We start from the raw sequence: 25323 nt of genomic DNA on the forward strand, positions 1-25323 counted from the left end.
AGGGCTACAGAAGAAGGCTAGTGTCTATGCAGTCTTCCAAGGCACAAAAACAATACTTTGCTGCCATCTAGTGGTGCTAAAGGCAAACAGGATGGCCTGTCTCTCTCGACACATCCTGTATGCACAGGTCTTAAGGTATTGTGCTCTATTTTAAACAAACCCACCAGTCTGGAAGCTGCACTGAGGCATGGTCATGTCAGCCAGGCCGGTGTCCGAGGCGCTCTGCAGCTCATGAAGCCGGGCCAGGTACTGCTGCTGGGCCTGGGGGCCCTCCTCCGACTCCAGGGGCCTCTTCAGAGGTAGACCTTGTTTCTGGAAGGTCAACTTCAGACCTCCCTCCTGCTGTGGACACAGACAAACAAAGGTGTTGGATACGTCTAGGAAGATTTAACGTCAAAAGGAGAAAGAAACTTTAGCTTTTTTTATTTTAATTTTTTGTTTTTGGAGATTTTCTCTGCCTGTTGTCCATCCAGTGATTTAAGGATCATAAAGTAAATGTGTATTGTGTTATTTTCATATCTTTAATGCTATATCCTGTATGTTGAATTTCAATTTATGTGATAAAATATCATCTCATTTATAAGAATTTTGTTACAATAAAAGCAAATGTTTTTTTGTTAGTAGTATTGGGACACATGGACACACAGGGGGTAGTGGCTGGTAGAGCAGTGGGTAAAGTCTATCCATAGTCTGGACTGTATTGGGAAGCCATGCCAAAGAGATAGCTGCTGTCAGCATTTACAGGTAACAAACAGCAGGTGTCTGAGGGTCTGTGATGGTAAAAAAAATGTACAATTTTGGGAAGAGATCCTTATCAAGAAGCAGCACAAAAGCAAAGGATAAATGGAAGCAAGTCAGAGGCCTGCCAAGTTAATAGCCACGTCGCCTTGAAGCATATTAAAGAACACCCACAGCCAAGGTCTCCATTTCAATCAGATTATAAGCAAGACCCCTTCAGTCTAGAGAGGCTTCAAACTGAACCTTATTATATTCTCATGACTGAGTGATTTGTGCTCATGTAATCACAGCCTCAGAGCCCAATTCAAATTGAGTGTGTGGGAAAAAGAGAGGAAGGCTGCTATTAAATTAATCTCTCCTCCTGCCAGGCAGTCAAAACCACTAATCATACCCAAAGGAAAGCAGGAAGAAAAACCAGTGAAACATGCTGAACGCGGCAGCTAGCACCGGTCATGGCAGCGGAAGTGGTAGGGTCCTACGATTAGGGCGAAGCGGAGGGAGGAGGTGGAGGAAGGGAGAAATCAAACATACATCGTTGAGTTTTACTGAGAATTCCTTGTTTTCTGCAACATGCTTGGTCACCTTTGACCCCTGTGGTGAGGCGGAGGGGTCCTCGGAGAGGCTGTTGGCGTTGTCCAGCAGCTTGGTGGTGTAGAAGGAGGCCACCGCGCCTCCGGGCTCGTAGACCCGACGCGTCCCCGGCCACTTGCCCTTTAGCACCGCCTGGCAGATGCTGTCCAGGCGGTTGATGATCACGCGATCCTGAACAAACAGCACAGACAATCAGCCAACTCTTGCATCAGTTTGATTTTCCCTTCTGCCCACAACTATGCTGCAAGTCTTTGTATTTATTTGTTTTTATGACTTCCATCATTAAAATTAATAATCAGAGACAAATACTTATTATATTTAAAGATTAAATATTAAACTGAATACTCCATTTGATGCTTTCTAATCCAAGCAGTGACCATGTTATGTATCAGTAACAGTGACTGCATTGCACACATGTACAGTAGTTCACCTTTGGCCAGTAGGATGCAGCGAGCATGTACCCTCCTCCCTGGAAAGGATGTGAGGAATTGTTGTTGATGCCGTTCTCGGCCGCATGCGTGTCTTGGGTTTCATCCTGCGTCGCGCTCAGAGACGCCACGCTGTCCTCATCAAAGCCCTTTACACTTGTTGCTGCAGCCACTGAGAATGTCACAGGACACAGAGACAGACATGAGAAACACACAGAAATCTTTGAAGTGTGCACTTCTTGGATACATTTTTATATAATTATTATTATTGAACACTGCCCTCCAGAGCCGATGGGCCAAAGAGCAGCAGAAAAACAAAAAATCATCAGATATTATATTTAATTTAAACAATTTAGCTGGTTAGTAATTCAGTGAAATACGTCTTTGCTCTGAGCTAGTGTTTTCACGATACTGAAATTTCTAACTTCGATACAATACGTTGAAAAATATTGATATTCGATGCCGTTTTCGATACCACGGGGAAAAATTGACACATCATTGATGGCATAACATTTTTGATTTTTATTAAAATTCAAATAGCAGTGTGTGTGTCATCTTGCTGTCAGAGACGAAACTACTCCGAAGATAATATTCAATAATACGTTTTTTTTTTTCACCTACACATTAGAAAGAGTTCAGGTTGGAGGTGCTCACCTTTCTTCTTCCCTTCTTCTCCCTCACTTTCAGTGTCATCAGAAGAAGATGAGGAGGAGGACGACGATGACGAAGAGCCAGAGGAGCAGGACGACGAAGAGGAGGAGGAGCTGGAACCGGAATGTGACGAGGAAGAAGAGGAGGATGAGGAGGAGGAAGACGAGCGCGATGAAGAGCTTGAGGAGGAGCCATCCGAGTCGGACTCTGAGCCACGCCGAGCCTCCCTGCGGCTCTTCTTGCTGGACTTCTTGTGTTTCCTCTCAGAGGAGTTGGGTGTGAGGGGTTTGGTTCGTGCCGCCACCATCTGCCTCTCTTTTTCCCTCGCATCAATCACAGGCTTCTCCTCCAGACCCGTGGGTGTAGCTGGTGCTCGAGGAGGGCTCCAACTCTCCACTTGCTTCTCCCGGCCCTCCTCCCCCTCTGAGGTTGGCTCCACTTTGGGAACAACCCCACTGGGCTCTGCGTCTCTCTGGGCGAGCGGAGGCAGCGGAGAGCCAGTCAACACAGAGCTGGTGGCCTGGCACTGAGGGTGTAGGAGCGGGGTGGATGTGCGTGATTGCTGCTGCGCAGCTTTCGTTTGGCTGTAGTTGCGCTGGGCAGCCATGAAGCTGAGCTCAGGGTCTCTCAGAATGTGGTAATCTGTGCGGCTGACGCCGTGCTTGGCGGCTCCGATTAGCAGGTCACGGTCATGGGTGCCGGCCTCCCACCAGACGGGCAAGTCGGAGCTCATCTGGCACAACGGCAGGCGCTCGTAGAGTAACTGATGACGAAGGACTTGTTCCCTCACCTGGCGAAGCAACTCTACTCTGTACAGTGTGCGAGACGCTCGCTCCTCTGTGATGGGCTGGATGTTCAGAGACTGGTCCATCGCGGAGTCTGGAGCAGAGACGAAGAGAAAGATGAGAGAGAGAGCGTGAGAGGAAATAAAGTCTGCTCTACAAGTACAACCCTAAGAGCCGTTTGTGTCTGGAGTTTAAACATCACACTGTTTGCCTTTCCACTAATGATTAACCTTATCAGCTCCTCTCCCTCAGTACTGCTGAAACAGCTTGTTTATTAAGGTGCTACCGACCTCTTTCCAGAATAAAAACATTTACAGCCAGGACTGAGTGTGCGTCACACTGCAGTAACTTGAAGCAATGTTACTGACATATACAAGATGATGCCATTAACTTTGATTAAACATTACTGTGGTAACTGCAGTAAGCAATGTTACTGGCATCATGTTGTATATGTCACATCAGTGCATGGTAGGTTGAAGTATAATATGTCCTAATATAGCATTTTCACAGACACCAGCTATTGCTTAACAGATACATGACACAATATTCTAACTTATTTCATTCTAAATATTGAATTCATATTTTACAAAAACATTTTGAGAAGCATAATTTCTTGTTGTTATCATAGGGTATAGCACGGTCACTGTCTGTCAAACACAAAATGTTGATGTTTAGTATCCAGACTTGGTGTGTACAAATAAAGACTTGTCTGCGTTTGTGTGTGTTCATGTGGGAATGAGCAAGTAGACTTCTGACCTCCCTCCTTTGGTGGCAGGCGACACACCCTTCGGCACATGGCGGTAAAAGCACACAGGTATTTCTGCAGGCTCTCGTCAGTCTTCTTGTGCAGCCGAGCCATGGCCCTGAACTTGGTCCAGTCGAACCGGCCAAGGTTCGGGTCGAAAACGACACCAAAAGTGGAGACCACGCGGTAGAAGTCAGCCTCTTCTCGCCTGGTCCATCTGAGGAAAAGTGAAAAACAATTTCCATACACAATAATCTTTAATATTCGTTTTCACTGATCAAAACCTCCAATATGTATTTTATTTCTCAACCAAACATTGACCCGCTCTGTGTTCTGACCTTTGTTGCCGTTCGATCTTAGCAACCATCTTGGGGTTGAGGGTGTCGTTGAGTGTGGGGGGCAGCGGGCATAGTGGAGGAGACAGTATCATGGTCGAGGGAGACGGAGCCTGGGTCTGGTGGATCTGGAGGATCTGCCGGCTCTTGGTGTAGCGCTGAGAGGCTGTGATCAGTCGCCTCAGCCTGGCTGTCAGCACCGACGGTGACGGCCAGTAGGTTGTCTGACCTTCTGTCACTGGAACTGCGTCTGGATCAGAATAACATACAATATACGTGCCATTATTTTCATGTTTTGTTTTGTTTTTGCAGGAAGCATGTGTCATTTACAACTTTTCCAGATCTCTCCCGCCTGTGGGAAGCCTGTATTTATAATCATCACAGTAATGATAATCCACTGTGGATTACAATAATCTAATACTCACCTCCGGCGTTGTCAGTGACGACCAAGTCTCCAGGAGAGGAGGCGTCATCCTAAATGAGAAGACAGTGTGTGTTTACGGCAGGACAAAATACACTAAAACCAGACTGTGATGGATTTCAGAATAAATCACAAATGAGCTTAAATACGCAGAGGGGATAATTTACTCAACCAGTCAGATTAATATGTTATATCAGGGGACCTTTAGTTCACATGGCCTTACCTCCATATCGTCTTTCAGAAGGGCTGGAGCAGGCTTGTACTCTGGGTCATCCACATCCCTACACACACAGATAAAGTTTGTGTCATTTTTGTAGTTGACAACCAAGCTGACACATTTAAAAATAAAAATATCTAAAATTTAAGCCAAGCACATTAAACCATAAAGTTTGTACCGACCCATCCATGAAATCGTTGCCTCTCTGTTCGGCGGCGATGGCCTTCTCATCTGGTCTTCCCACGCGCTCTAGGAAGCACAGTGTAGGGTCGGCACGGAGAGTGTTGTACTTTTCATAACCTGGGAGTGCACAGGAGGATAAGCAAATAAGAAAGTTCGCCAGGGGTAAAGCATGGAAACTCTTAGATAGGGACCACAAGCTGGAGGATTTCCCACAATCACCTGGTATCAATGGAAAACACACTAAAAATAGTGAAGCCAAAATTATCAGGTAAAATAATGTTTTACTTATTAAAGCAATTAGTCTTAGAATAGATTTTAACTACTGTTATTTAGTAACTTCTTTCATGCCAGTTATTCATTTTCCCCGTTCTGTAAAGTGACCACAGATGCCTTGAGAGTATAGTAGAAACTAGTTGAGCTTTATTTCAACACTAGAGTACATGTTTGTCATTTAAATTACCTTATTAAATAAAACAAGTCACAGAGAATAGAGCTGGAGGTTTCTTACCATGCTTATAGACGCCCAGCAGCAGACACTTGTCAGCGATGGCATCCCACCACAAGGCTGGCAGCTCCGAATGGTCGGGGTCTGGCACCCAGATCTTTATATCGCTAAAAGAGGAGGAGGAGGAGATTTAGACAGATAATATGTGGGGAAATCTTTGTTTCTTTAATTCATTTACCTACTTTTATCAATCTGCTCCCATTTGCTGTATTAATTTGGTGTTAATAAAAAGACTTAGCTCCCCATGAAATGCTTTTATTGTGAAACAACAAAATGGAAATTGTTAAACAATTTAACTTTTTCTTGTTAACAGATGTTTTTCTTGTTAACAGATTTTCAACAGCACTATATAAAAGAAAACAGAAAATAAAACTGCCCATCTTTCACCAGCAGGTGGAGCTCTATAACCTTCTAATTCATTTGGCTGATCAGTTCCTTCAACAGGTTGGTACCATATGCTAATGACAACACTTGCCACACAAGGAGAAAAATCTATGAGGCAGCTATTTCACCTTGATGTGGAAACTCTGTTGTTGCCAAAGGACAACTCTGCCCGGGTGTATAGCGGTTATATTTAAGCTGCTAAATCCATCTGACCCAGCTATTCTACAACAACGCTGTTAGGTACCACCCATTGTATTATACTTGTTAAATAAAGTTGTAGAAAAAAGCTAACAATGATAAAGAAACATAGCGTAGGAAGTACATGTAAGGTACAGTAAGGTAACGTCTGCTCACCTGGAGTCCACGCCGTCTAGCACCCTCGGGGCCTGGCTTCCTATCACCTCTTGTTTAAGGTAGTAGAGCATTCTGACCCGGAGCAGCACCCTGCACAGAGAAAACCCACCGGTCACAACAAAGCCCTGACCACGCACAAACGCTGAGCGAGCAGAACCAACACACACGCAGCAACATGTTGCACACAATGCAAATGAGTGAAATGTATGACAATTCAGCTGTAATCCTACAATTATACTGTATAGTCCTTGTCCTATTAATTCAGACAGACCACACACACTCTAATGAATTCATTTATAATACGTACGCCTGTATTCTAGGATTTAGCTATAAATCATTAGCTGTACAGAGCGGGTATACACAATAAGCCTGATCATTTAACTAGGCGATTTATAGTTTCTCTGAAGTTGACATTATTGTATAGACCACACAGGGAGTCACGGGCAGCGCCACGGCGAGGCCCAGAGGACCGAGTGAACAGACAACAGTCTCTCTCCAGTCGTCATGTGGTCGTGCTCTGGCAGTAGATGAAGGCTGGGAAGTCGAGGCTGACAAGGTAGCGAGAGGCTGACTCACAGGGGAGACATTAGCTCTGTGATGCATGATCACACATCGCAGCCAGCAGGCTTTGAGCGAAGACACAGTGAAGTGGTGGGAACCGTGGCGCGCTGGTGCGCCAGGCCGTGTAACGTCTGGCATGCCTTGAGATTTTGCTTAATGTAAAAAAGGGTTCTGTGTAATCATTTTGTCTAAACACAAAAATGATTTGTAATTCCATCGTGTAATGTTGGCTGTCGGAAAAAAAAAAAAAATGCGGCACGGAGGTTTTAAGGATTTCTGGCGTGAGAGCAAAATTCTCAGTGGGGCCATTTCTATTATTACTGTGGAGTTATTAGCTGTCCTACAATTACTCTTTACAGAATGGTTACATCTCAGAGGATACAGTATTCTCCACTGACATTGGCAAATGAGCAGGGAAATTTAGGAAACATCCAAATTGACACATCTAGCTTTTCTAAATGATTATTAAAATGTATTCAAACCAAATTAGATAAGACAAATTAACTACTATTAGTGGCACAATAGTGGAGCACAATTATCTAGCACCTGTTGCCAGATTACTCATCTCCGAACACTGAAAGTTTCATAAACAAGAATAGGAACGAGGAGACTGAAAAACAACTCCCTAGTAAACTGTGACATTTTCTACTTCTTTGTTGGGGAGTCAAAAGGTGTAGCTGGCTCATTTCTAAAGCTAAAGTAAAGATATATGAGATCATATGAAACTAGAAAAACCTAAGGATTCCATTGGTACTTGGCATGTCATACTAGCTTGTCAAGAAAGACATTACATAGCGCTCCAAACTTGTGCTAAATTTTGGCGAGGAAAAACTGGCATGACCATATTCAAAGGGGTCCCTTGACCTCTGACCTTAAGATATGTGAATGAAAATGGGTTCTATGGGTACCCACGAGTCTCCCCTTTACAGACATGCCCACTTTATGATAATCACATGCAGTTTGGGGCAAGTTATAGTCAAGTCAGCACACTGACAGCTGTTGTTGTCTGTTGGGCTTGAGTTTGCCATGTTATAATTGGAGCATATTTTTTATACTAAATGCAGTACCTCTGAGGGTTTCTGGACAATATTTGTCATTGATTTGTGTTGTTAATTGATTTCCAATAATAAATATATACATACATTTGCATAAAGCAAACATATTTCCCCACTCCCATGTTGATAAGTGTATTAAATACTTGACAAATCTCCCTTTAAGGTACATTTTGAACAGCTACATTTATATCAACTCACAAAAAGCAACTAAATCATGATTTGACATTTTTATTACTGGGTCCTTCCAGACATTTAGGAAAATGAAATGAAATTTAAATGAGTTTAAATGAAAAAAAAATATTCTTATGACGATGACGATGTGTATCAATGTTTTCACTCTGCATCAATATATTGGATCGTTGATCATTGAATCTATTGATCCAGATTGATGTATCGTTACACCCCTAGTATTTGTAGCCAAAAATAGCACCATCACATCATGTAAACCTGAGGCCTCCTCTCCTGCCAAGTCCTCTCTACACTGCTGCTCTTCTTTCAAGAGCACTGAGAGAGTTGTGGACTGCTGCTATGAAATATAGCATACCAGGCATTCCATCTTTTTCACGCTGTAAATTCAGCTAAATATTGTTATAAATGAGCCCCAAATCCTTCCCTGATTCACTGACAGGACAAGGAGAAACTGCAGGGCTCCCAGGTCTGTCTATCTGTCGGAGTGATGGATGTCTGCGGTGACCGGTTTGGACTTGTAGCTCTGCTAAATCAAAGTCTTGAACTTCCTCCCTTTTTTCTCCTCCACCCTCCATCCTCCTGTGTGACTGGACCCGCCCAGGAGCAGCTGCTGCTTCCTCTGCCTGTCAGCACAGCCCTTCATCACTCTCCTTCCAAGCCTTTGTTAGTGTGTGTGTGTGTGTGTGTGCATGCGTGTGTGAGATGTGGTTCACTCAGAGAGGCTGCAGAGGATCTCAGCGCAGAAACACGCAGTCTTTCAGAAGCAAATAAGCCAAGTATGCATGACATGAGTGGCATGAAAAGAATCCCTCATGGTCTGTTCACAGAAAACAATCCATCAAAAAGCAGCGTAACGGGGAGTCACAGATGTAATTCTGATTCAAAACACACAAACACCATGAAATTTTGATGTGCCTTCTCAAAACTGTGTCCTCCATGTCAAAGCAGATTTAATCATCACCGTTTTCACATCTTTACTACAGTATTGAGTAAAGGATATCTGAGGAATAAGAAATCACACCATGAGGATCCATGGTGATCTGATTTTCTGACATGGTGGTCTCTACTTGGTATAGTTTCCATTCCTGTGCAGGAGGAGTCCTACATTTACGGTCCTGTTAGGGAAGCCAGTGAACCTCCACCCCCCACACACACACCCACCAGTCACATTCCAGGTCCTCGGAGTGAAAACGCAGGAGTCAGCAAACCCCGCTGACTGTGTGTCCACATTTGCCTGGCGTGTCACATATCAGACAATCCCTGGATTCAGCACAACTCGACCGGGAGACAATGGAGAACTTTCTATGGAAGCGCTGCAGCGCTCGGCGTCCAAAGCCCCGCGGACACAAGCCCCCCTTTTAAAAAGAAGCAGCCATCCATTTGGCTTTATAACTCAGCGGCTCGTGTTTTGATAGCAGCCATCTTTTTTCCCCTCTGTCTGTAAATAAGAGAGATCTATGACGGCCATTAGCTGGGCTGAAGTCTCATTAAGAACCAAATCAGTCAGCTGGTCTCGATGTGATGCACGTCCGTTAATGAATCAGTCGACTGTCGGCTCCAATAGACATTTTAGTGCCTCCTAATTACTATGGCTGGGAGGTGTCACAGTTAAAATTTGGGCCATGTGCAAACTGTATTTTCAAACACTCAGGCTTCATTCTATTAAAAATAAACTGGTGCAATTTGTGCTAGAAGAGAATAATGACCACCTGCCAGTTGCCATAATAGCATAAAGGTTTAAACACAGACACCCGCAACCCAAAAGAGAGAAAACCAACCAACCATAGACTATTAGTCACCATATATGTGCACTGCAAGCAAGTTAAATGCATGAATATACGATATTACAACTGTCTCTTTCATCGAACATATAACACTATTTTGCTAGTCAAGGCGATTTAGCTTCCATTTTTTATATTCTTATAAACAGTTTCTTATACTGTTGGTGATGTAGGAATACAATCTAATTTACTGTCTTTCTTGATGTAAACTGAACTGGATTTAAGTGTCAGCTAAATGTTTAAAATGTTGCATGTACACTTTAAAGTGGAATAAGGAAACACCTACTTGTTGCAGTGGTGTTTGAGGTGTTTCTTGTAGCCGTCGTCCTGAAGCATGTGCTCTGGGTTGTGTTTCCTGAGCCACTCGGCTTTGTGGATGTCAAAAGAGCTGGACTGGATCTTCATCTTTTTACCCTTTCTGCCCCGAGGGACTGGAGCGGACAAACCTAGTGGAACAAGGATGAGGTTGAGAGTCATAGGTGCAGTATAGGGAATGATATAGTTTCCTGAATCCCACTTAAACCACTATCTGTTGTGATAAAGCCAGTTGGCTGGAAGTCCTGAGACTCACCGAGGTGATTTTGCAGTTCTTTGGCGCGTCCGTCCTCGGTAGGGGCGATCAGGTCCCACATGAAGCTTTTGATTTTGTCATCGCCACGGTAATGTACCAGGCAGTAAGACAGCAGGGCCCTGCAGATGGACTCCACGTCCCTCTCTGTCAGCTGCTTCTTAAAACGCCCGTGGGTTAGAATATCCTTCCAACGACCCCACCTGGACCACAAAAGGGAAAAGACAAAAATCGAAAAAAGCGGCCTCAGATTAAAAGTATCACTTGTCAAGTTACACTACTTGGAGGACACTTTTATTGTGAAAGTCAAAGTGTACATGGCTTTAATATTACAGTAATGACGTATATATAACTGGTATATATAACTAGTAACATACAGTTAGGGATATTTACAGATTTATGTTCTCCTGTTTCACAGTTTCTATGGTTGAATAGCTTAAACTATTTTACTCATCTTACCCATAAACCAGCAGGTTCTTCTCTACCCTGAAGCACTCTGTGCGCCCATAGCTGTTGAGGCGGTCGTGGTTTCGCCTGAGCTTAGGTTTGGTGTCGTCACTTTCGCTGTTGCCCTCTGAAAGCTCTGCCAGCTCGTCCTTGGTGGCGCTGAACGGCCTCGTCTGCTTCCTGACACGAGGAGTGTCGATAACCAAGCTGTTCTGTAGCGAGGGAATGGAGGACAAACAAAAGTTCAGCAAAGGACTTTTGAGGTCTATAAGATGCAACACGTCTTTGAGAGAAAGGTCCTAATTATGCTTTGTATATTGTATTAATTGTGGCGAAATACATACTCTGCCGTTGGCCATTTCCATATCAACGTCGGCCTTTTTGGCCCATTTGTCCCAGAAGTTGGGGTCATCCAGAGAGATGTCTGTGCGGTTTCCAGACGACACAAAACTGGCCTGAAAGCAGACATGAGAATCATATCAAACCAGGATCACATCTGCCTTTCACTGTATGATGCATCATGAGGTCTGGGTAAGAACAAGCTGAGAGGTTTCAATTTACACTTCACACATCGCTTAGTGTTAGAGCAGTCGTGTTAATCCATTTCACTCACCTTAGCAAAGGTGGATCCTCGTCCCTCAGACTCGATGGTGATGGTCTTTGTCCTGCGCTGGAGGATCTGATCGATGTCCTCCTCACAGAATTTGGCCCCTTCATCCTCCTCGTCCATGATGGCCCCGTACGCACCTCGCCGCAACAGATCCTCAATCTCCTTCTTAGACAGCTGCTGCTGCGGCACGGCCTGAGAGGTACAGAGGAGGAGATTTAAGAACACCGTACTATATTCAACAAATATAAATAAATGATTAAGGCCAAACAGAATATAAAAAGGACTTGAGGTGCAAAATGGAACAGTATGTAACACAATACTACATAATGCAAAACACACACAAAAAGATCCTATCACCTAAAAACACAACACAGTCAAACACACACACGTGGGATTATTAAAATCTTGACATCAGCAGCCCTGTATCTAACCCCAGCAGCTGTTTATTATGCAAATATGTTCAGTCAGACCAGATGTGGAGACCTGCTAATAGCTCAACCTCCTTCTTCTTACTTCTGATAATTCTCAGAGGACACCAACTGCAGCAAAAACATCCACCTACACACTTCACACACTGTTGACACACTCCCTCACAGCCAGATTAGACTCTAATAGGATCGGTTACACTTCAAGTAGAAATTTTAAGAGTGAGCTCCAAGTTTTAGGGTTTGTGAACAGTTCTTTTTCTCTGCTTGGCATCTTGCTGTTGTCCGCCATCTGTTACAGTGTTCCTCTGACGTCATTCAAGACTGGTATCAGAAACAGTTGACTTTTATTATTGTTGGAGAGACGATTGGAGGAAATCTTTTGAGTATCTAATACAAAAAAATGTGCTCTATGATTGCAGTTTGCTGCTCATTTGTGTAATAATTTGATGATGAGATAGTTGAACGGTCTAGCCAAGGTCAACTAGTGAAATGGATGGTATTCATTACAAACACTGTCTGAAAACAAACACTTCTCTCGGAAAATTAACTGACCATAATCTACATGACTAAATGATTTAATTGCCCCATTTCTATTCCAGACCATTTGGACTATTCTCAAACTTACCCCACCCCCGGGGGCGCCTCCTCCCAGGCTGTTATCTCGGCCACTCATGCTCTGCAGCACTGCTTTGTCCAGACCCAGCTTGAGGCTGGCACGATCAAACATCTCTCGCTCGTACGAGTTCCTGGTGATCAGACGGTACACCTTCACGGCCTTGTTCTGACCGATTCGATGGCAGCGAGCCTGGGCCTGTGAAGGGCAGAAAAAAAATGAGTAAAATGCACTACACATACATATAAGAGCTTTTGTTTGATATCTTTAATTTGACCAAAATGTCACCTGATGCTTACTTTAATTATTGAGTCTTGTTGGCAGGTGTTTAAATGAGCGCATGTCAGACAATGGATAACTATCAGAATGCCAAAATTCCTGCCTGTACATCAATGGGACAAATCTACAGCACTATGTTGCATCTACTGCTACGTGAGTCCGTGTACGTGGTTGCGTCGTACCTGCAGGTCGTTCTGCGGGTTCCAGTCTGAGTCGAAGATGATGCAGGTGTCTGCTGCTGTGAGGTTGATTCCCAGGCCGCCAGCTCTTGTGCACAGAAGGAAAACGAAGCGTTCTGAGTCGGGTTTACTGAAGCGGTCGATAGCTGCCTGACGCAGGTTCCCACGAACACGTCCATCTATTCGCTCATACAAGTACCTGCAACACAAAAAAAGTGACCCATGATGCATGTATATCGAAATTGAATACATGGCTTATTCTACAAGATATTTACTTTACGCTTTAGGTGAAAGTTTATTCAAGTTACTTCCTGAGGAGTTTGATTTAGTGAGTTAAGCTTTTAATAACAAATTCTAACCTGTTATCACTCAGCCATAGCACTTACGGACTGAAAACCCTACTTTCATTTTGCTTCACTTCTACACCTGAGAAACTGTATCCTAGATCGATAGATAAAACAGTTTCTACAAGGAGTGGTTATGCTCTTTCATCCTTGTGTCCATTCTCATCCGACCCCCCGCCCTCCCCAGGGCAATCCACTTCCAGTCAGGAGAAGCCTCACAGAAAACCCTGCTTGTCTAATGTAGAGGAGCCCTGAGGGCGTTTATAACCTGCTGCTGAACTCTGTCTGAGGTCTGTGCTGCGCTGCACCTCACGTGTTTACTATAGTTAAGAGTTTGCTCCAGCGGCCGCTAGGAAGCCAGACGAAAGAGAGAGAGGGGCAAAAAAAAGAAACATGAGAGCAACAAAAGGATGTAGACCCCAAAAAAAGTCAGGAAAATTAAACGGAAAAGACCGAGGAGTGGGAGTTGGGAGACTTGAGAATAAAAATAAAAGACAAAGATGAGAACCAGAAACCCAGACGCTTATCTGTAATTATCGAATTCCTAAACGCCATTAAATTCTAACCCTTAAGGCTAGTTGTAAACCTTTCCCAATGGTTGTCTTGCTAAATGTTCCTGACAACTCACTTCACTTCAGCTTTTTATGGGACTTTTGGGCATAACCTAAGACGCTGCTGACAGACAGAACCAGACACACACAGAGGGAAGCAAGGTGAGAGCTTTTTGCTTCTCAAGCAGAGCCTTAGGTTGTATATAGAAGCTTTATGGCCATTCCAAATCATTGTCCATCATCTTTATCAGCTGCCCCTGTGCTCTGCGGGTCGGGAAACAAGGGCTTGCTTTTTTCTTTTTATTCATTCTAATTGCAGGCCTAAAAAAAAATCGAACATATTTTGCACAAACAATGGAAAAAGATTCTTGCTAGATAAATAAATAAATACCTAAAATCCTGTGACTTATGTTTTTGGAGACTGATATGACTGTATTTATTATCCTTTGTGGAGCTGAGACGTTATAGACTTAGTATGCTGAAGGAAAGATTAAAATAGCATGTTTATCATCTGTAAAAAGATTTGACAGGATTTATTTTTAAATTCTGGCAAAACTGTGTGATTTTGTGAGATCTGTTTGGCCACACAATGGTAGTGAAAGAAGAGAGAGAACAAGTACTACTTCCAATGTCCCCATAGCAGCAACTGCTTAAGTCAATTTCCTCCAACAGTCCAAAGACATGCAGGTTAGGTGAACTGGACACTTTAATACTCACACCTGTCGGTAATTTGTGTTTGCCTGCCCTGTACTGTATATGTATGTTGCGTGTGTGTATACTACCAGTGCATGCTACAGCCAATTTTGGCCCTGAACAGGATAACTGGATGTAGAAAAGGATAGATGGACTCATTTGATATGATGAAACGCCAGCAGGCTCCATACCTCTAATCACCAATGCTGCTGCTGCCAACTGGCTGTCATGTATTGAATGCTTAAACTCACCACTATAGACATGCTGTCCCTAACCATTTGCAGCCATAAGAGTCAGATCATCCTTTACAACGTGTGTAGCAGCTACTGCGTGTTCCCAGTTATACTGTACACTAAATCCTTCCTGCCATGTGCACAAGATTTATTTATTTCCTTTGAATCATAACGGATCTTATAAAGCCAGAGGATAAGAGTGACTTTACATTTCTGAGCAGCAGCACTAAGTTAACAATGGCGAGTTTCATTAGGTCAAGAAAAGAATAAAAGCTATGTGACAAATCTTAATATGCACAAGTCAATTTTACTTTTTCCTTCCTTCCAACATAAAGTATGACAGCACCCATTTAGTGAACAGTGCAACTGTGGTATTTAATATGATGTATGCTGACTGAATAATAGCTGATTTTATTCCTTTACTACAATGCATGATGTTTTTACATTATTAAAATCACATATTCAGACTGTCTGAGCTATAAATAACAAATCTGTCACCATTACCTTCTCTGAATGAGGTAGTCTTCCAAGATGTCCAGGCAGCGCACCATTTGGGAGAAGATGAGCACCCTGTGTCCTCCGGCCTTCATCTTGGGCAGCAGTTTGTCAATAAGGACCAGCTTCCCGGCAGACTGCACCATAGCCTGCAGGTGAAAGTCCATGGCAGTGGGGCTATACACCTCCCTGAAGTCCTCTAGGATCTTCTCTTCTGCCCCTGGCATAGCAAAGACATGGATACATCAGCAATATTGTGTCTTTCATGTTCTTTCTAAAAAATATCTTGTCTCCCTTAATGTCCATTGTCCATTCATGAAGATCAGGGCTTTACTCCCCGTGTAACATATACATTATATATAGTATAATTTCAGGAGAATAGTATAACGGGAGTATATACTAAAAAAGAGACCCTAAAGATTTTTTATCAGCGACACTGTGGTTTCATTAAAAAGGGAACACAAACAAAACACTTGACAAATTCAGTGCACATGCAAAATCTATAAAATCTTTGGGGATTTTTAAGGCTGTCTTAAAGGAGTAGTTTGGGTGTTTTGAAGTGGGGTTGTATGAGGTACGTATCCATAGTCAGTACAGTAGATGATGGTTGGCACCCACCCAGTTTGGAGAAACACACAGGGGTTACCGCACGGGAGCAAAGCAATGTACTGCTGTGGACGGGGCCGACTGCAAAATGTATTTTAGCCACCTAAAAGAAAGACCTAATTTAAATAATCAATATCTGTAAAAGTGTAGGCTATATTTAGAATATTTAACTGCTTTATCTTGCCGTCAGACAGCCCTTTCCGACAAGGATCTGAAATGAAAGTGAAACTAATCTATGCTCTCTTCAAAGCAGCCAGACGTTGACAAAAACAGGATAGATAAGTTTCGTTCTAAATATAGCGTACACTTAAACAGATTGATTTCTTTAGGTGGGCCTTTCTTTTAGTTATCTAAATATGTTTTGCTGCCGACCCCGTCCACAGCAGTACATTGCCTTGGATCCGTGTCGGTGCTCCTGTCTGTTTCTCCAAATTGGGGGCGAGCAGACCATCATCTACGGTAGGTAATACACTGACTATGGATAAGCACCTCATACAACCCCACTTCAAAACACCAAAACTATCACTTTAAGGCAACATTACCAGTATGCAGAGTCTGATGTAACAATCACTTGAGGTATCAAATTATAGTGAGCACCTAAATCTTCAAATTAAGTCAACAACACCTCCTGAAGACTAAACAGGAAACTGTGGAGACCTTCTTCAGTTTATGCCTACCAAGATCACAACTATACTTTTCAACTATATTTAACTACATTAACCTATGTTTAACCTTAAAAAGGTATCATCCTACCTTTGATGAGGTAGGGGTGGTTGCAGCACTTTCTCAGCTCCATCATGGTGTTGACCAGGTTGGGCATATTATGTTGGCCAGCTCCTTTAGCCAGGAAGGTGAAGTTCTTCTCTAGGATGGCGCGGTAGTATTTCTTTTGAATGTTGGTGAGCTCGACCTCGATGATGGTTTCCTCCTTAGGAGCCAACTTCTTCTCCACGTCCTCCTTCAACCGACGCAGCATCATGGGCTTCAGGATGGCCTGAAGCTTCTGTACCTGTGGGCCCAAAGAAGAGAAGAGAGTTATATACAGTTATCACAGTAACTGCCGTGGGACATTATTAGTATACTACACAGGTATGAGGTTAAACATGCTGCGTGTCATACATATTATTACAAAAAATAACTGAATGCTCCAGAGCGTTTTCCATTCCCAAGTTAATAATAATTTATCCTATTAAATAATATGTATTTGATTGCAATGCAACATCAGACGAAGCATTTCAGTTTCATATCAGTGTCCATCAAAGTAGGAGTCACCAACCATCAAACTAGACCCATCTATACTATTTTATATCAAAGTCTAATAATGTCATATTCTGTATATTATTGATATCTGTATGTAGAGTTACTATGGAGAATGTTTTTATTTTATAAGACTATATTAAGTTTTGAAATCAAGATTTTAATTTTGTTTTTCATTTGATGCAGAACCACATTTCCCAAAACCTGGGTTTGTATTAACAGTACAGCATCACAGCTTATTACTACTAGACACCCAGAAGTGGGCCAACCAGTGTTCTTTTTTTATTACACATACTATAAAAGCCCTCGTCTAACATCAGTTATGTTATGAGTTGAAAAAGTACCTCTTAACAGCACCAGCAACTTCTACTATGAAAAGGGTATCACATTCCCACTGGCACAAAGAGCTGCTAGATTTAGTACAGCGTGTTGAGTACTAGCTGTTCCAGATATTTTAACTTTCAGCCTGAGTACAACACTTCAAACATGTTTTAATGGTCCTTCCTCGAGCGTCTCTTTAGTGTTTCTGTCTAAATATGAAATGCCAAACAGAAATATGCAAAACTTGGAGATGTAAAATGCCCTTTTCTTGTGAGCAATTGTCACATAGTCCAACAATGTGTAGCACAATACCCCATTATCTGTTATCCATATCCACCATATGTTGTGTGAGTGTGTGTGTGTGTGTGTGTGTGTGTGTGTGTGTGTGTGTGTGTGTGTGTGTTGTACAAAATGTCACTGTGGCCTAGTTAGAAAAAGCCCCACTTCACGGGTTCCATCTGTACCAATAGGATTTTCTTCATACTGTATATGAACAATGATGTGTGTTGTGGAGATCTAAGAAACAATAATTTGACTGTTCTTTCATATAATTCACCAACACCAAAAATTGTGTTTTCTTACAATTGTAAACATTAATGTGACAAAAATGGCACCAGAAACTCAAACGACATCTGACCTGATTATGTGATATGTGGATTTCTGTTTTGTATTATCAATTCAGAATATTCACAAAACATATAAATGTCGGGACATGTTCTCCATGTGTCCAAGGACTCACCTGCTCTTCAGTCTTGAGGTCTCCAAACTCCTGCATGAATGTGTGTTCTGAGGGGAAGCGTGCCGGCTCCAGGAAGTGGAGCAGACTGAAGAGCTCCTCCACTGTGTTCTGGAGAGGAGTACCCGTCAACAGGACCTTGTGCTCCTAAAAGAGAACAAGACGCACGAGATGAGGATGTTTCAGTGTCATTTGATGATTAGATGGTATACTGTAGACAATGTCTGCAGCTAGGCACAAAGTCTTGAGTGTTGCACTTTGAGGCCCTGACACACCAAGCCGACGGTCTTCTGTCGGACAGTTCGGGGCCGTAGGGGAGCGCCGGCCCTAGTCTGCCCGTATCGGAGGCTTTTCGGCCGATTCAGCATGTTGAATCGGCGGCGGAGCTCGTCGGTGAGAGAAATCACTCTGATTGGCTGTTCAGCTTAACGAATCAATGCACGAGAAGAGAAACGGAGGTTAGGAAAGCAAGCCAACGAGTAAAGTCAAGAGGAAAAACACAGAAGGCTCTTCTCATTTTACATCTTCATCTCCTCTGATCATTCCAATAAACAGATATTTTCAAAGCGCAGCTTTGTTTCATGTACGTATCATAATGGCTTGTATATCCGCAGTCCTCGGTCTTCCGGTTTCCCTTTTTGAATGATGAATACAGACTACCGCGACCTGCTGGTAGGGAGAGTTATTTCCACTCACGCAGGCGCAGAACGTACGTGGTAGTTGGCCGCTGGCTGTAGTCTTTGCGATGTGTTCGAGTGCAACTCGAACCAAGACACAGGCAACATGAGATAATGCAACAGTTGGCCTTCATCGCCGCTAGTTCTTTGATGTCGGGTTGGTGTGTCTGCCTTAACCAGAAAGTGCAGCTTCAATGCATAAATTTGAAATGAGTTTGTATCTCTCTGTAAGTTGATGGTATATGTACCAGGTTCATGAGCTTGAAGCCCTCTAGCAGCTTGCAGTTCTTGTTCTTCAGGCGGTGGGCCTCGTCGATGATGACACAGCGCCACTCTATGGCGTTGAGTACGGGACAGCCTCCCAGGATCATCTCAAACGTGGTGATAATAGCCTGGAACTTGTAGGCACCTCGTATCACACGGCCCTTAAGACAAAAAAGGGAGAGATGTAGAATGAAGAGATGACGAAGAGTATGTCTGCTCTACAAGTTGAGGTGTGTAAAAAAAACACATTTCATTTGCTTTGTGGTTTTATGAATTTGAATGATGCAGGATGTGTAAAAAAAGAGCTGTTTTCTGAGAGAATATAACGAGTACAGTATGTAACTGTTAACATTAGAAACCTACTAATTTGCAGCCTTATGCTGTTGGCAGCAAACACATGGCTGCTTACTTTATTTTTAGATTTTGTTGACAATCTAAAAACACACCTCTTGGTTGTGAATCTCTCCACAATATAAGCAGGACATGAGTGCACACCTGCTTGTGAGTCTTAATGCTGTTTGTTTATTTGTTTGTTTGTCTGTCTGGGGAGGCTTTTCTTCACCCCGCCTCTCCATTTGTATCTATTGCCTTGACAACAGTCCTCGAGGGATACTCAGTTATCCAATAACCCCCCTCCCACAGCCAGCCAGCCAGCAGACTGCTGTAGAGGAGCCTCTCTCTCTGATATGCTTGAGCAGCGCTGACAGAGAGCTCCCCTTGGGGGCTGCTGTGACATCACAGGCTGCCTGGGAGACAGCCTGGTGGCGGCTCCGCTCTGTTCTGCTCTCGCTTGCCTTAATTCCTCCTACGGTTCGTCTGAATACTGAGAGCTTCTAACTGCCTGTTGTGACACATCACATGGCTTGCCAACCATAGAAAGCATCAGCCCAAGGCTCACTAACTACCTAGCAGCCTACTTACTGTTGGGCACGTGCCCTTCTTTGAATCCTGTTATATGCCATGTTAGTACTATGAACCACTTATTCATAAAAATGTTCTGTTACACAACATGGTAAGAAATCATTCAATCATTTAAGGGTACCGATTTTGTAGACCTTTTCCCGCTCAGAAAACATTCACTATCCTTCAACTGCTGCCTGCTTTCCTCTTTCTACAGGTGATTTCTGACTCAAAAACATTCCTGTAAGTGAGTTTGCTGCATTAGCTACAAAGTCCCAGCGTATCTAGGCTTTGTGTTACGCATGGTAATCACGTTCTGCCTGGCTTTTCAATATCCGACTCCCATTGTTGTATACAGGCCTCCTGTTTTCAAACATATTAGATTACTCACAGGACTTCATGTTGCTGACACAGTGCTGCTGGTTTCTAAAAAGCAGCTCTGTGATTATCTTAATCGAAGTGAATCACTGCTTTCCAGTCTAAAAAGGTAAGCACAGCGATGCTGCTCTCTGCTCGTCTGTCTTTAAAAAGGGGAAGATTAGGTATGTCAGAGTGAACTAAAAGGCCTCTCAATCCTCGCAATTCCATTTGTGATGAGCTGAAAGCCCGGCTGTGAGTCCATGACTGATTTCTTCCGGCCAAAACAAGTAGTGTGGTGACAAAACACACAGACAATAGGGCTGTCCTTGACCAAGTAACATTTTCTCCAGGTTCTACACAAAGAATTGCCCAAAATCACCACTTTAAATCATGTGTTTACCAGAGATATGCTCATAAGTTTCTTGGAAATAAGTCATTCACCAAAACGACCCATTAGTCGACTAATCGACTAAGAGGGGGCATATTTGCGCTCAGTGAACACCCTGATCACTAAACTGTGCTGTAAATATAAAAGATCTCTGTCCGTTTACCTGTGCATCCCTGAAATACATCTCATACTGCTGGAGCATCTGCCTGCTGACCATGCTTCCATGGTAGACGATGACATTGAGATGGGTCCAAGTACGGAACTCGCGCTCCCAGTTGGCGATGGTGGAGAGCGGAGCGATGATGAGGAATGGCCCTTTAATGCCCACGCGAAGGATCTCCTCTAGGAATGTGATGGACTGGATGGTCTTCCCCAGGCCCATCTCGTCTGCCAGGATGCAGTTCCGTCTGACGGGAGGAGATAACGAGCGTTAGAGAGGAGAGAAAGTGGAGACACATTTGGGGTAGAATAAAAACAGCAGAGGAAAAGCGAAGGCAAGAGGGGATGAACCATTTACAAATCGATGACACCTGTGTGGCAATGATATGATGTCCCTGGTGTGTACAGCATACAGTACGTGTGGTGATGTGGATTTTTAAATGTTGCTGCATGAGGTGTTATGTCCTTATATCACAACGACAAGGTGACGTGTTATCACTGTGAGTATTTCTGTTGCATGTAACTCTTGTGCTGGTTCAAAGTAAACAAAAGAAATGTGTGGTGGGATAAAATAACAGGGCGGTGAAGATGAAGAAAAACAAGGAAAATGCAAAATTCCCATGATACTAAAAGAATAAACAGCGAACAATGGAGGAGAAAACGACATCATCAGCAGTAATAACAGACCAAAGAGATGAGATACACAACATAATGGCAAATGCAACTGCCTCTGCTGCGTGGTATACTCCAGCAAACCATTTATTCTGCTGTCCAGTGGGTGGGGGTATTATGTCTTGATGCTAATTGCAACGTGCAGATATTCCCACTGGCCTCTTAAGCAGCTCTCTACTTTTGATGAATCTCTCTGCGTAGGCATACACCAACTCCTGCATGCTCACACATAAAGCCAATTCCCAGGGTTAATGCAAGCACGCTGACACTTCGTACTTCACATGTACTGTGCGGCACTTCTTTTGTGATCGTGGGCGACAAAAGAGCTATCGTTGGTTGCAGCAGCAGTGTGCACCTTGACAGGAAATCGGACTCTCCTCACAGGCCCAATCAAATAACGTGAATACGGCCAAATCACAGCGTGGTCCGCTCACACACCAGGAAAAGTGATTCATTATTCATTATCTGCAGTGCCAAAAAACCCAGAGGATTCCTCTTGAAATACACATTGCCTATGTAAAATATATGAATCAGTTAAATATACTGTAGTGTTCTATCAGCATGGGAAAGTTTACAAGCAAATACAGCACATTAAGAGATGCCATGTTGTTTGAGGTGTGAGATATTTGCTAAATCTACCATTTCTCTTTCCATTTGAGAAGTGTGCCGGAGCTACTGAAGCTATAGTCTACTATGCAAAGTGGCAACATGTCTGGGGTTGCCATTTAAGGGCCAGAAAAGATCAGGAAAGGTTCCAAGGGAAGTTAAACTCTGGAATTTGGGAATTTTTGCACGATTTCAACATAAAAATTGTACCTATTAATAGTGAACTTATTTGGGGGGGGAAATACACATCTTCCATCACATATTCAGATCATTTGCCAGCACTACATTAAATAGGAATTCAGTAAAATTACAACCCTCTGCATGCACAGTGCATTCTCCCATCACATGTGCAGCCCACACTGCTGCTAACACTGCCCTGTCTGAGCCAAAGGACTACATGCTTTCAGGGAAGTTTTGATTATATTGCTGCAGTGAATATCATTTTATATGTTTATGATATTTTAGTGAACCAGCAGATAGAAGCCTAGAGCAAAGCACACAATTTACAACTCTGTCTGATTTTGCTAGTTAGTTGTTACCATGTGGGATAGAACTTGATTGAGCATTCTAACTGAGGAGCTTTAATGAATTTATTTCCATTCATTCTTTAAAAAACATTTGTTTTTATAAATGAATTGTTTACTTTAAACGTTCCTGCTGTACTTCTGATTACACCTGAGTTGGATTGCGATTTATTATATCAGTTCAATGTAAGTTCAATGTTGTTTTGTTCAATTATGAAACGTTACATTTACAGAATACTGGTGTGAAAGTTGACCATGTAGTCTAGATGTACATGTGCATGTATGCATATACAGTATTTCAAACTGACCTGTTGTACCAGTTGAAGAGGAGCCAGTTGACCCCCTCTAGCTGGTAGTCCCTGAGGCTGTTGCCATTCATGTATTCCCTCGACTGATCCCTCTTCTTCCACAGATTGGCCGGGGGCCGGTCCTAAGTGACACATTTTAAATGGAGAGTTAAAATGAGTGTTTTGAAATTAACTCAACATTTACATTTCAGACTTGGAATAAAAACATTTCATACATAATGATGGCAATGACAGACAAGGGGCAATCTTAGGAAAAGTGACAGAGATGAAGCAAGCCAGCGAGTGCTGATGTTTTTTCTTTTGTTTTACACACAAACTAGAATTACTGCCTTGCGGTTGCATGCCTCTGCCAACCAGTCAAGTTGCAGTTTACATCCACGTCTGTCCAAAAGGTCATCATTACATCATTTTATCCTATTGGACATTTGTCTAAAAATGTCAAAAATTAGCATATGAATTCTTGAGTTATGGCCAAAAACGTGTTTTGTGAGATCATAGTGACTTTGACCTTTGACCACCAAAATCTAATCAGGACATCCTTGAGTCCAAGTTGATGTTTGTGCCAAATTTGATGAAATTCCCTCAAGGTGTTCCTGAGATATCACGTTCGAAAGGACCGGACGGACGTACGTACGACCCAAAATCATATTGCCCCTGGCCACGGCTGTCGCTGGCGCAGAGGGCATAAAAACAGTGGTTTGTATTCTGACAATTTGTCTCTCTGGACTACTTCTGTCATAATGTACAGTAGGGGCATGGCCTTAAGCATTTATGCATTTGTATCAATACCTGGAAACAGGTGGACCTGCAGTTAAAACAACAGGTATGCATAGTGTGAACTTTTCTGGTGGACAGGGAAGTGACAATGGCAAGAGGACAATCTTGGTGGGACTGTTCAAATTGTGCTTATCCAGGACAGTACAAATTACATGATGAAACTGTGTGTAGTCTTGTTACTATAATATACTGTAAGTACAACCATGTTTTTTGCTTCATGGAGCAGAATCTATAAGTTACAGCTGAAAACATGTCGCTCTTCAAGACCATTTGTTGTTTTTCTTCCCCTTCAGATTTTAGCTCTAATAACTAGGAAATATCTTCTGATAAAAACAAAAGTCATATTTTTACTTCTACAGCAGAAACATCATTCACTGCTCTTGAAGCGACTGGCAGCAGGTGTTTCTGAGTCTCCTCAGTTTGATCACGTCGCTGTGTGATTGTGGTCTTCTGGCTAATGATGCCTATTAATTTCACCATGCAGTATGTCTGGTGGGTGCAGTGTAAACATATTCTCAAAGATTCCACTACAACAAATCTGTATCATTATACAAAAGAAACTGAATTTGAAAAAAGGGGAACTCCCTCATTAGCACTTCAAAATACCAGCGACAAAAAAACCCAAATATATTTATTCATACAGTACGAGAGCGATAGAGGGAAATGGAAATACAGTGATAAGTGAGGAGTGTCGGTGGCCATGGCTTACCGTCCTCCGTGAGTCTGGCTTGACTGCCTGCAGCTGCTCAAACTCTTCAATCTTGCTCTGATCTACGTCATCCTTCAGCTCCCAGGTGCTGTCCTCATAAGGCAGAGAGCACCACTTCACCAGGTAGTACACCACCTCCTGCAGCAGCCAGAGGAGAATTAGTGCTGCAAAAAGACTTGAGCGAGGCCAAGCTCTGCTTTTATAATATTAACAAAGGCTGCGAGGAAGCCCGGTAGGATGGCCTTGGGCCCTTCTGAGATACAAAGACATCACTAGAGTGGAAAATATACTGAAAGGAACAAAAATTGAATATGAAAGAGAGTAAAACATGTTCATGCACGTGGACACAAATAAACACACATGTGCTACTCACAGATATGATTACCGAATGAAAGTGGATTCACTTTACCTCTCCTGTGTCTTTGTCCTCACAATACGACACCTCCAGCACTCTGTCTACCTCTACATAGTCCGGGTTAAAGGGGTCCTCTTCCATCTGAGAGAGACAAGAGGGGAAGAAAGAGAGAATAAACCTAAATGCCCACTCGCCATCTGGAATCTGAGACAAGTATCACTACTGAATCGACTGAGCGAGCAAAGGCATTCAAATATATGCACACAGATGTGCCTGCCCACACAGACAAATACAAAAAAGGATATTAAAAAAAACATGCATAAAACACTCATATGCATGTA

The 25323-nt window shown here is 43.0% G+C and overlaps 1 protein-coding gene across 12 annotated transcripts in view; it reads right to left on the bottom strand.

The window, feature by feature from the left end:
* chd9 (chromodomain helicase DNA binding protein 9) overlaps positions 1-25323 on the bottom strand; it is an 84470-nt gene that overhangs the window by 5768 nt on the left and 53379 nt on the right. For 9 of the 12 annotated variants that reach the window (XM_074610165.1, XM_074610174.1, XM_074610183.1 and 6 more), the window contains 26 exons: positions 25037-25123; positions 24628-24765; positions 23142-23263; positions 21036-21279; positions 19209-19385; positions 18287-18430; positions 16723-16978; positions 15373-15583; positions 13051-13246; positions 12602-12787; positions 11552-11740; positions 11283-11393; positions 10951-11150; positions 10495-10694; positions 10210-10369; positions 6338-6427; positions 5603-5706; positions 5094-5211; positions 4918-4975; positions 4699-4747; positions 4277-4523; positions 3950-4155; positions 2412-3287; positions 1760-1929; positions 1270-1500; positions 165-342 (listed from right to left, as the gene is read on the bottom strand). In XM_074610165.1, coding sequence (XP_074466266.1) covers positions 165-342; positions 1270-1500; positions 1760-1929; positions 2412-3287; positions 3950-4155; positions 4277-4523; positions 4699-4747; positions 4918-4975; positions 5094-5211; positions 5603-5706; positions 6338-6427; positions 10210-10369; positions 10495-10694; positions 10951-11150; positions 11283-11393; positions 11552-11740; positions 12602-12787; positions 13051-13246; positions 15373-15583; positions 16723-16978; positions 18287-18430; positions 19209-19385; positions 21036-21279; positions 23142-23263; positions 24628-24765; positions 25037-25123 — 4948 coding nt within the window. The remainder of the gene's footprint in view (positions 1-164; positions 343-1269; positions 1501-1759; positions 1930-2411; positions 3288-3949; positions 4156-4276; positions 4524-4698; positions 4748-4917; positions 4976-5093; positions 5212-5602; positions 5707-6337; positions 6428-10209; positions 10370-10494; positions 10695-10950; positions 11151-11282; positions 11394-11551; positions 11741-12601; positions 12788-13050; positions 13247-15372; positions 15584-16722; positions 16979-18286; positions 18431-19208; positions 19386-21035; positions 21280-23141; positions 23264-24627; positions 24766-25036; positions 25124-25323) is intronic. The other 3 variants (XM_074610204.1, XM_074610192.1, XM_074610201.1) reach the window with 3 other exon arrangements.

The sequence above is a fragment of the Sebastes fasciatus genome, chromosome 2 (genome assembly GCF_043250625.1).
Source record: "Sebastes fasciatus isolate fSebFas1 chromosome 2, fSebFas1.pri, whole genome shotgun sequence".
NCBI lineage: Eukaryota > Metazoa > Chordata > Actinopteri > Perciformes > Sebastidae > Sebastes > Sebastes fasciatus.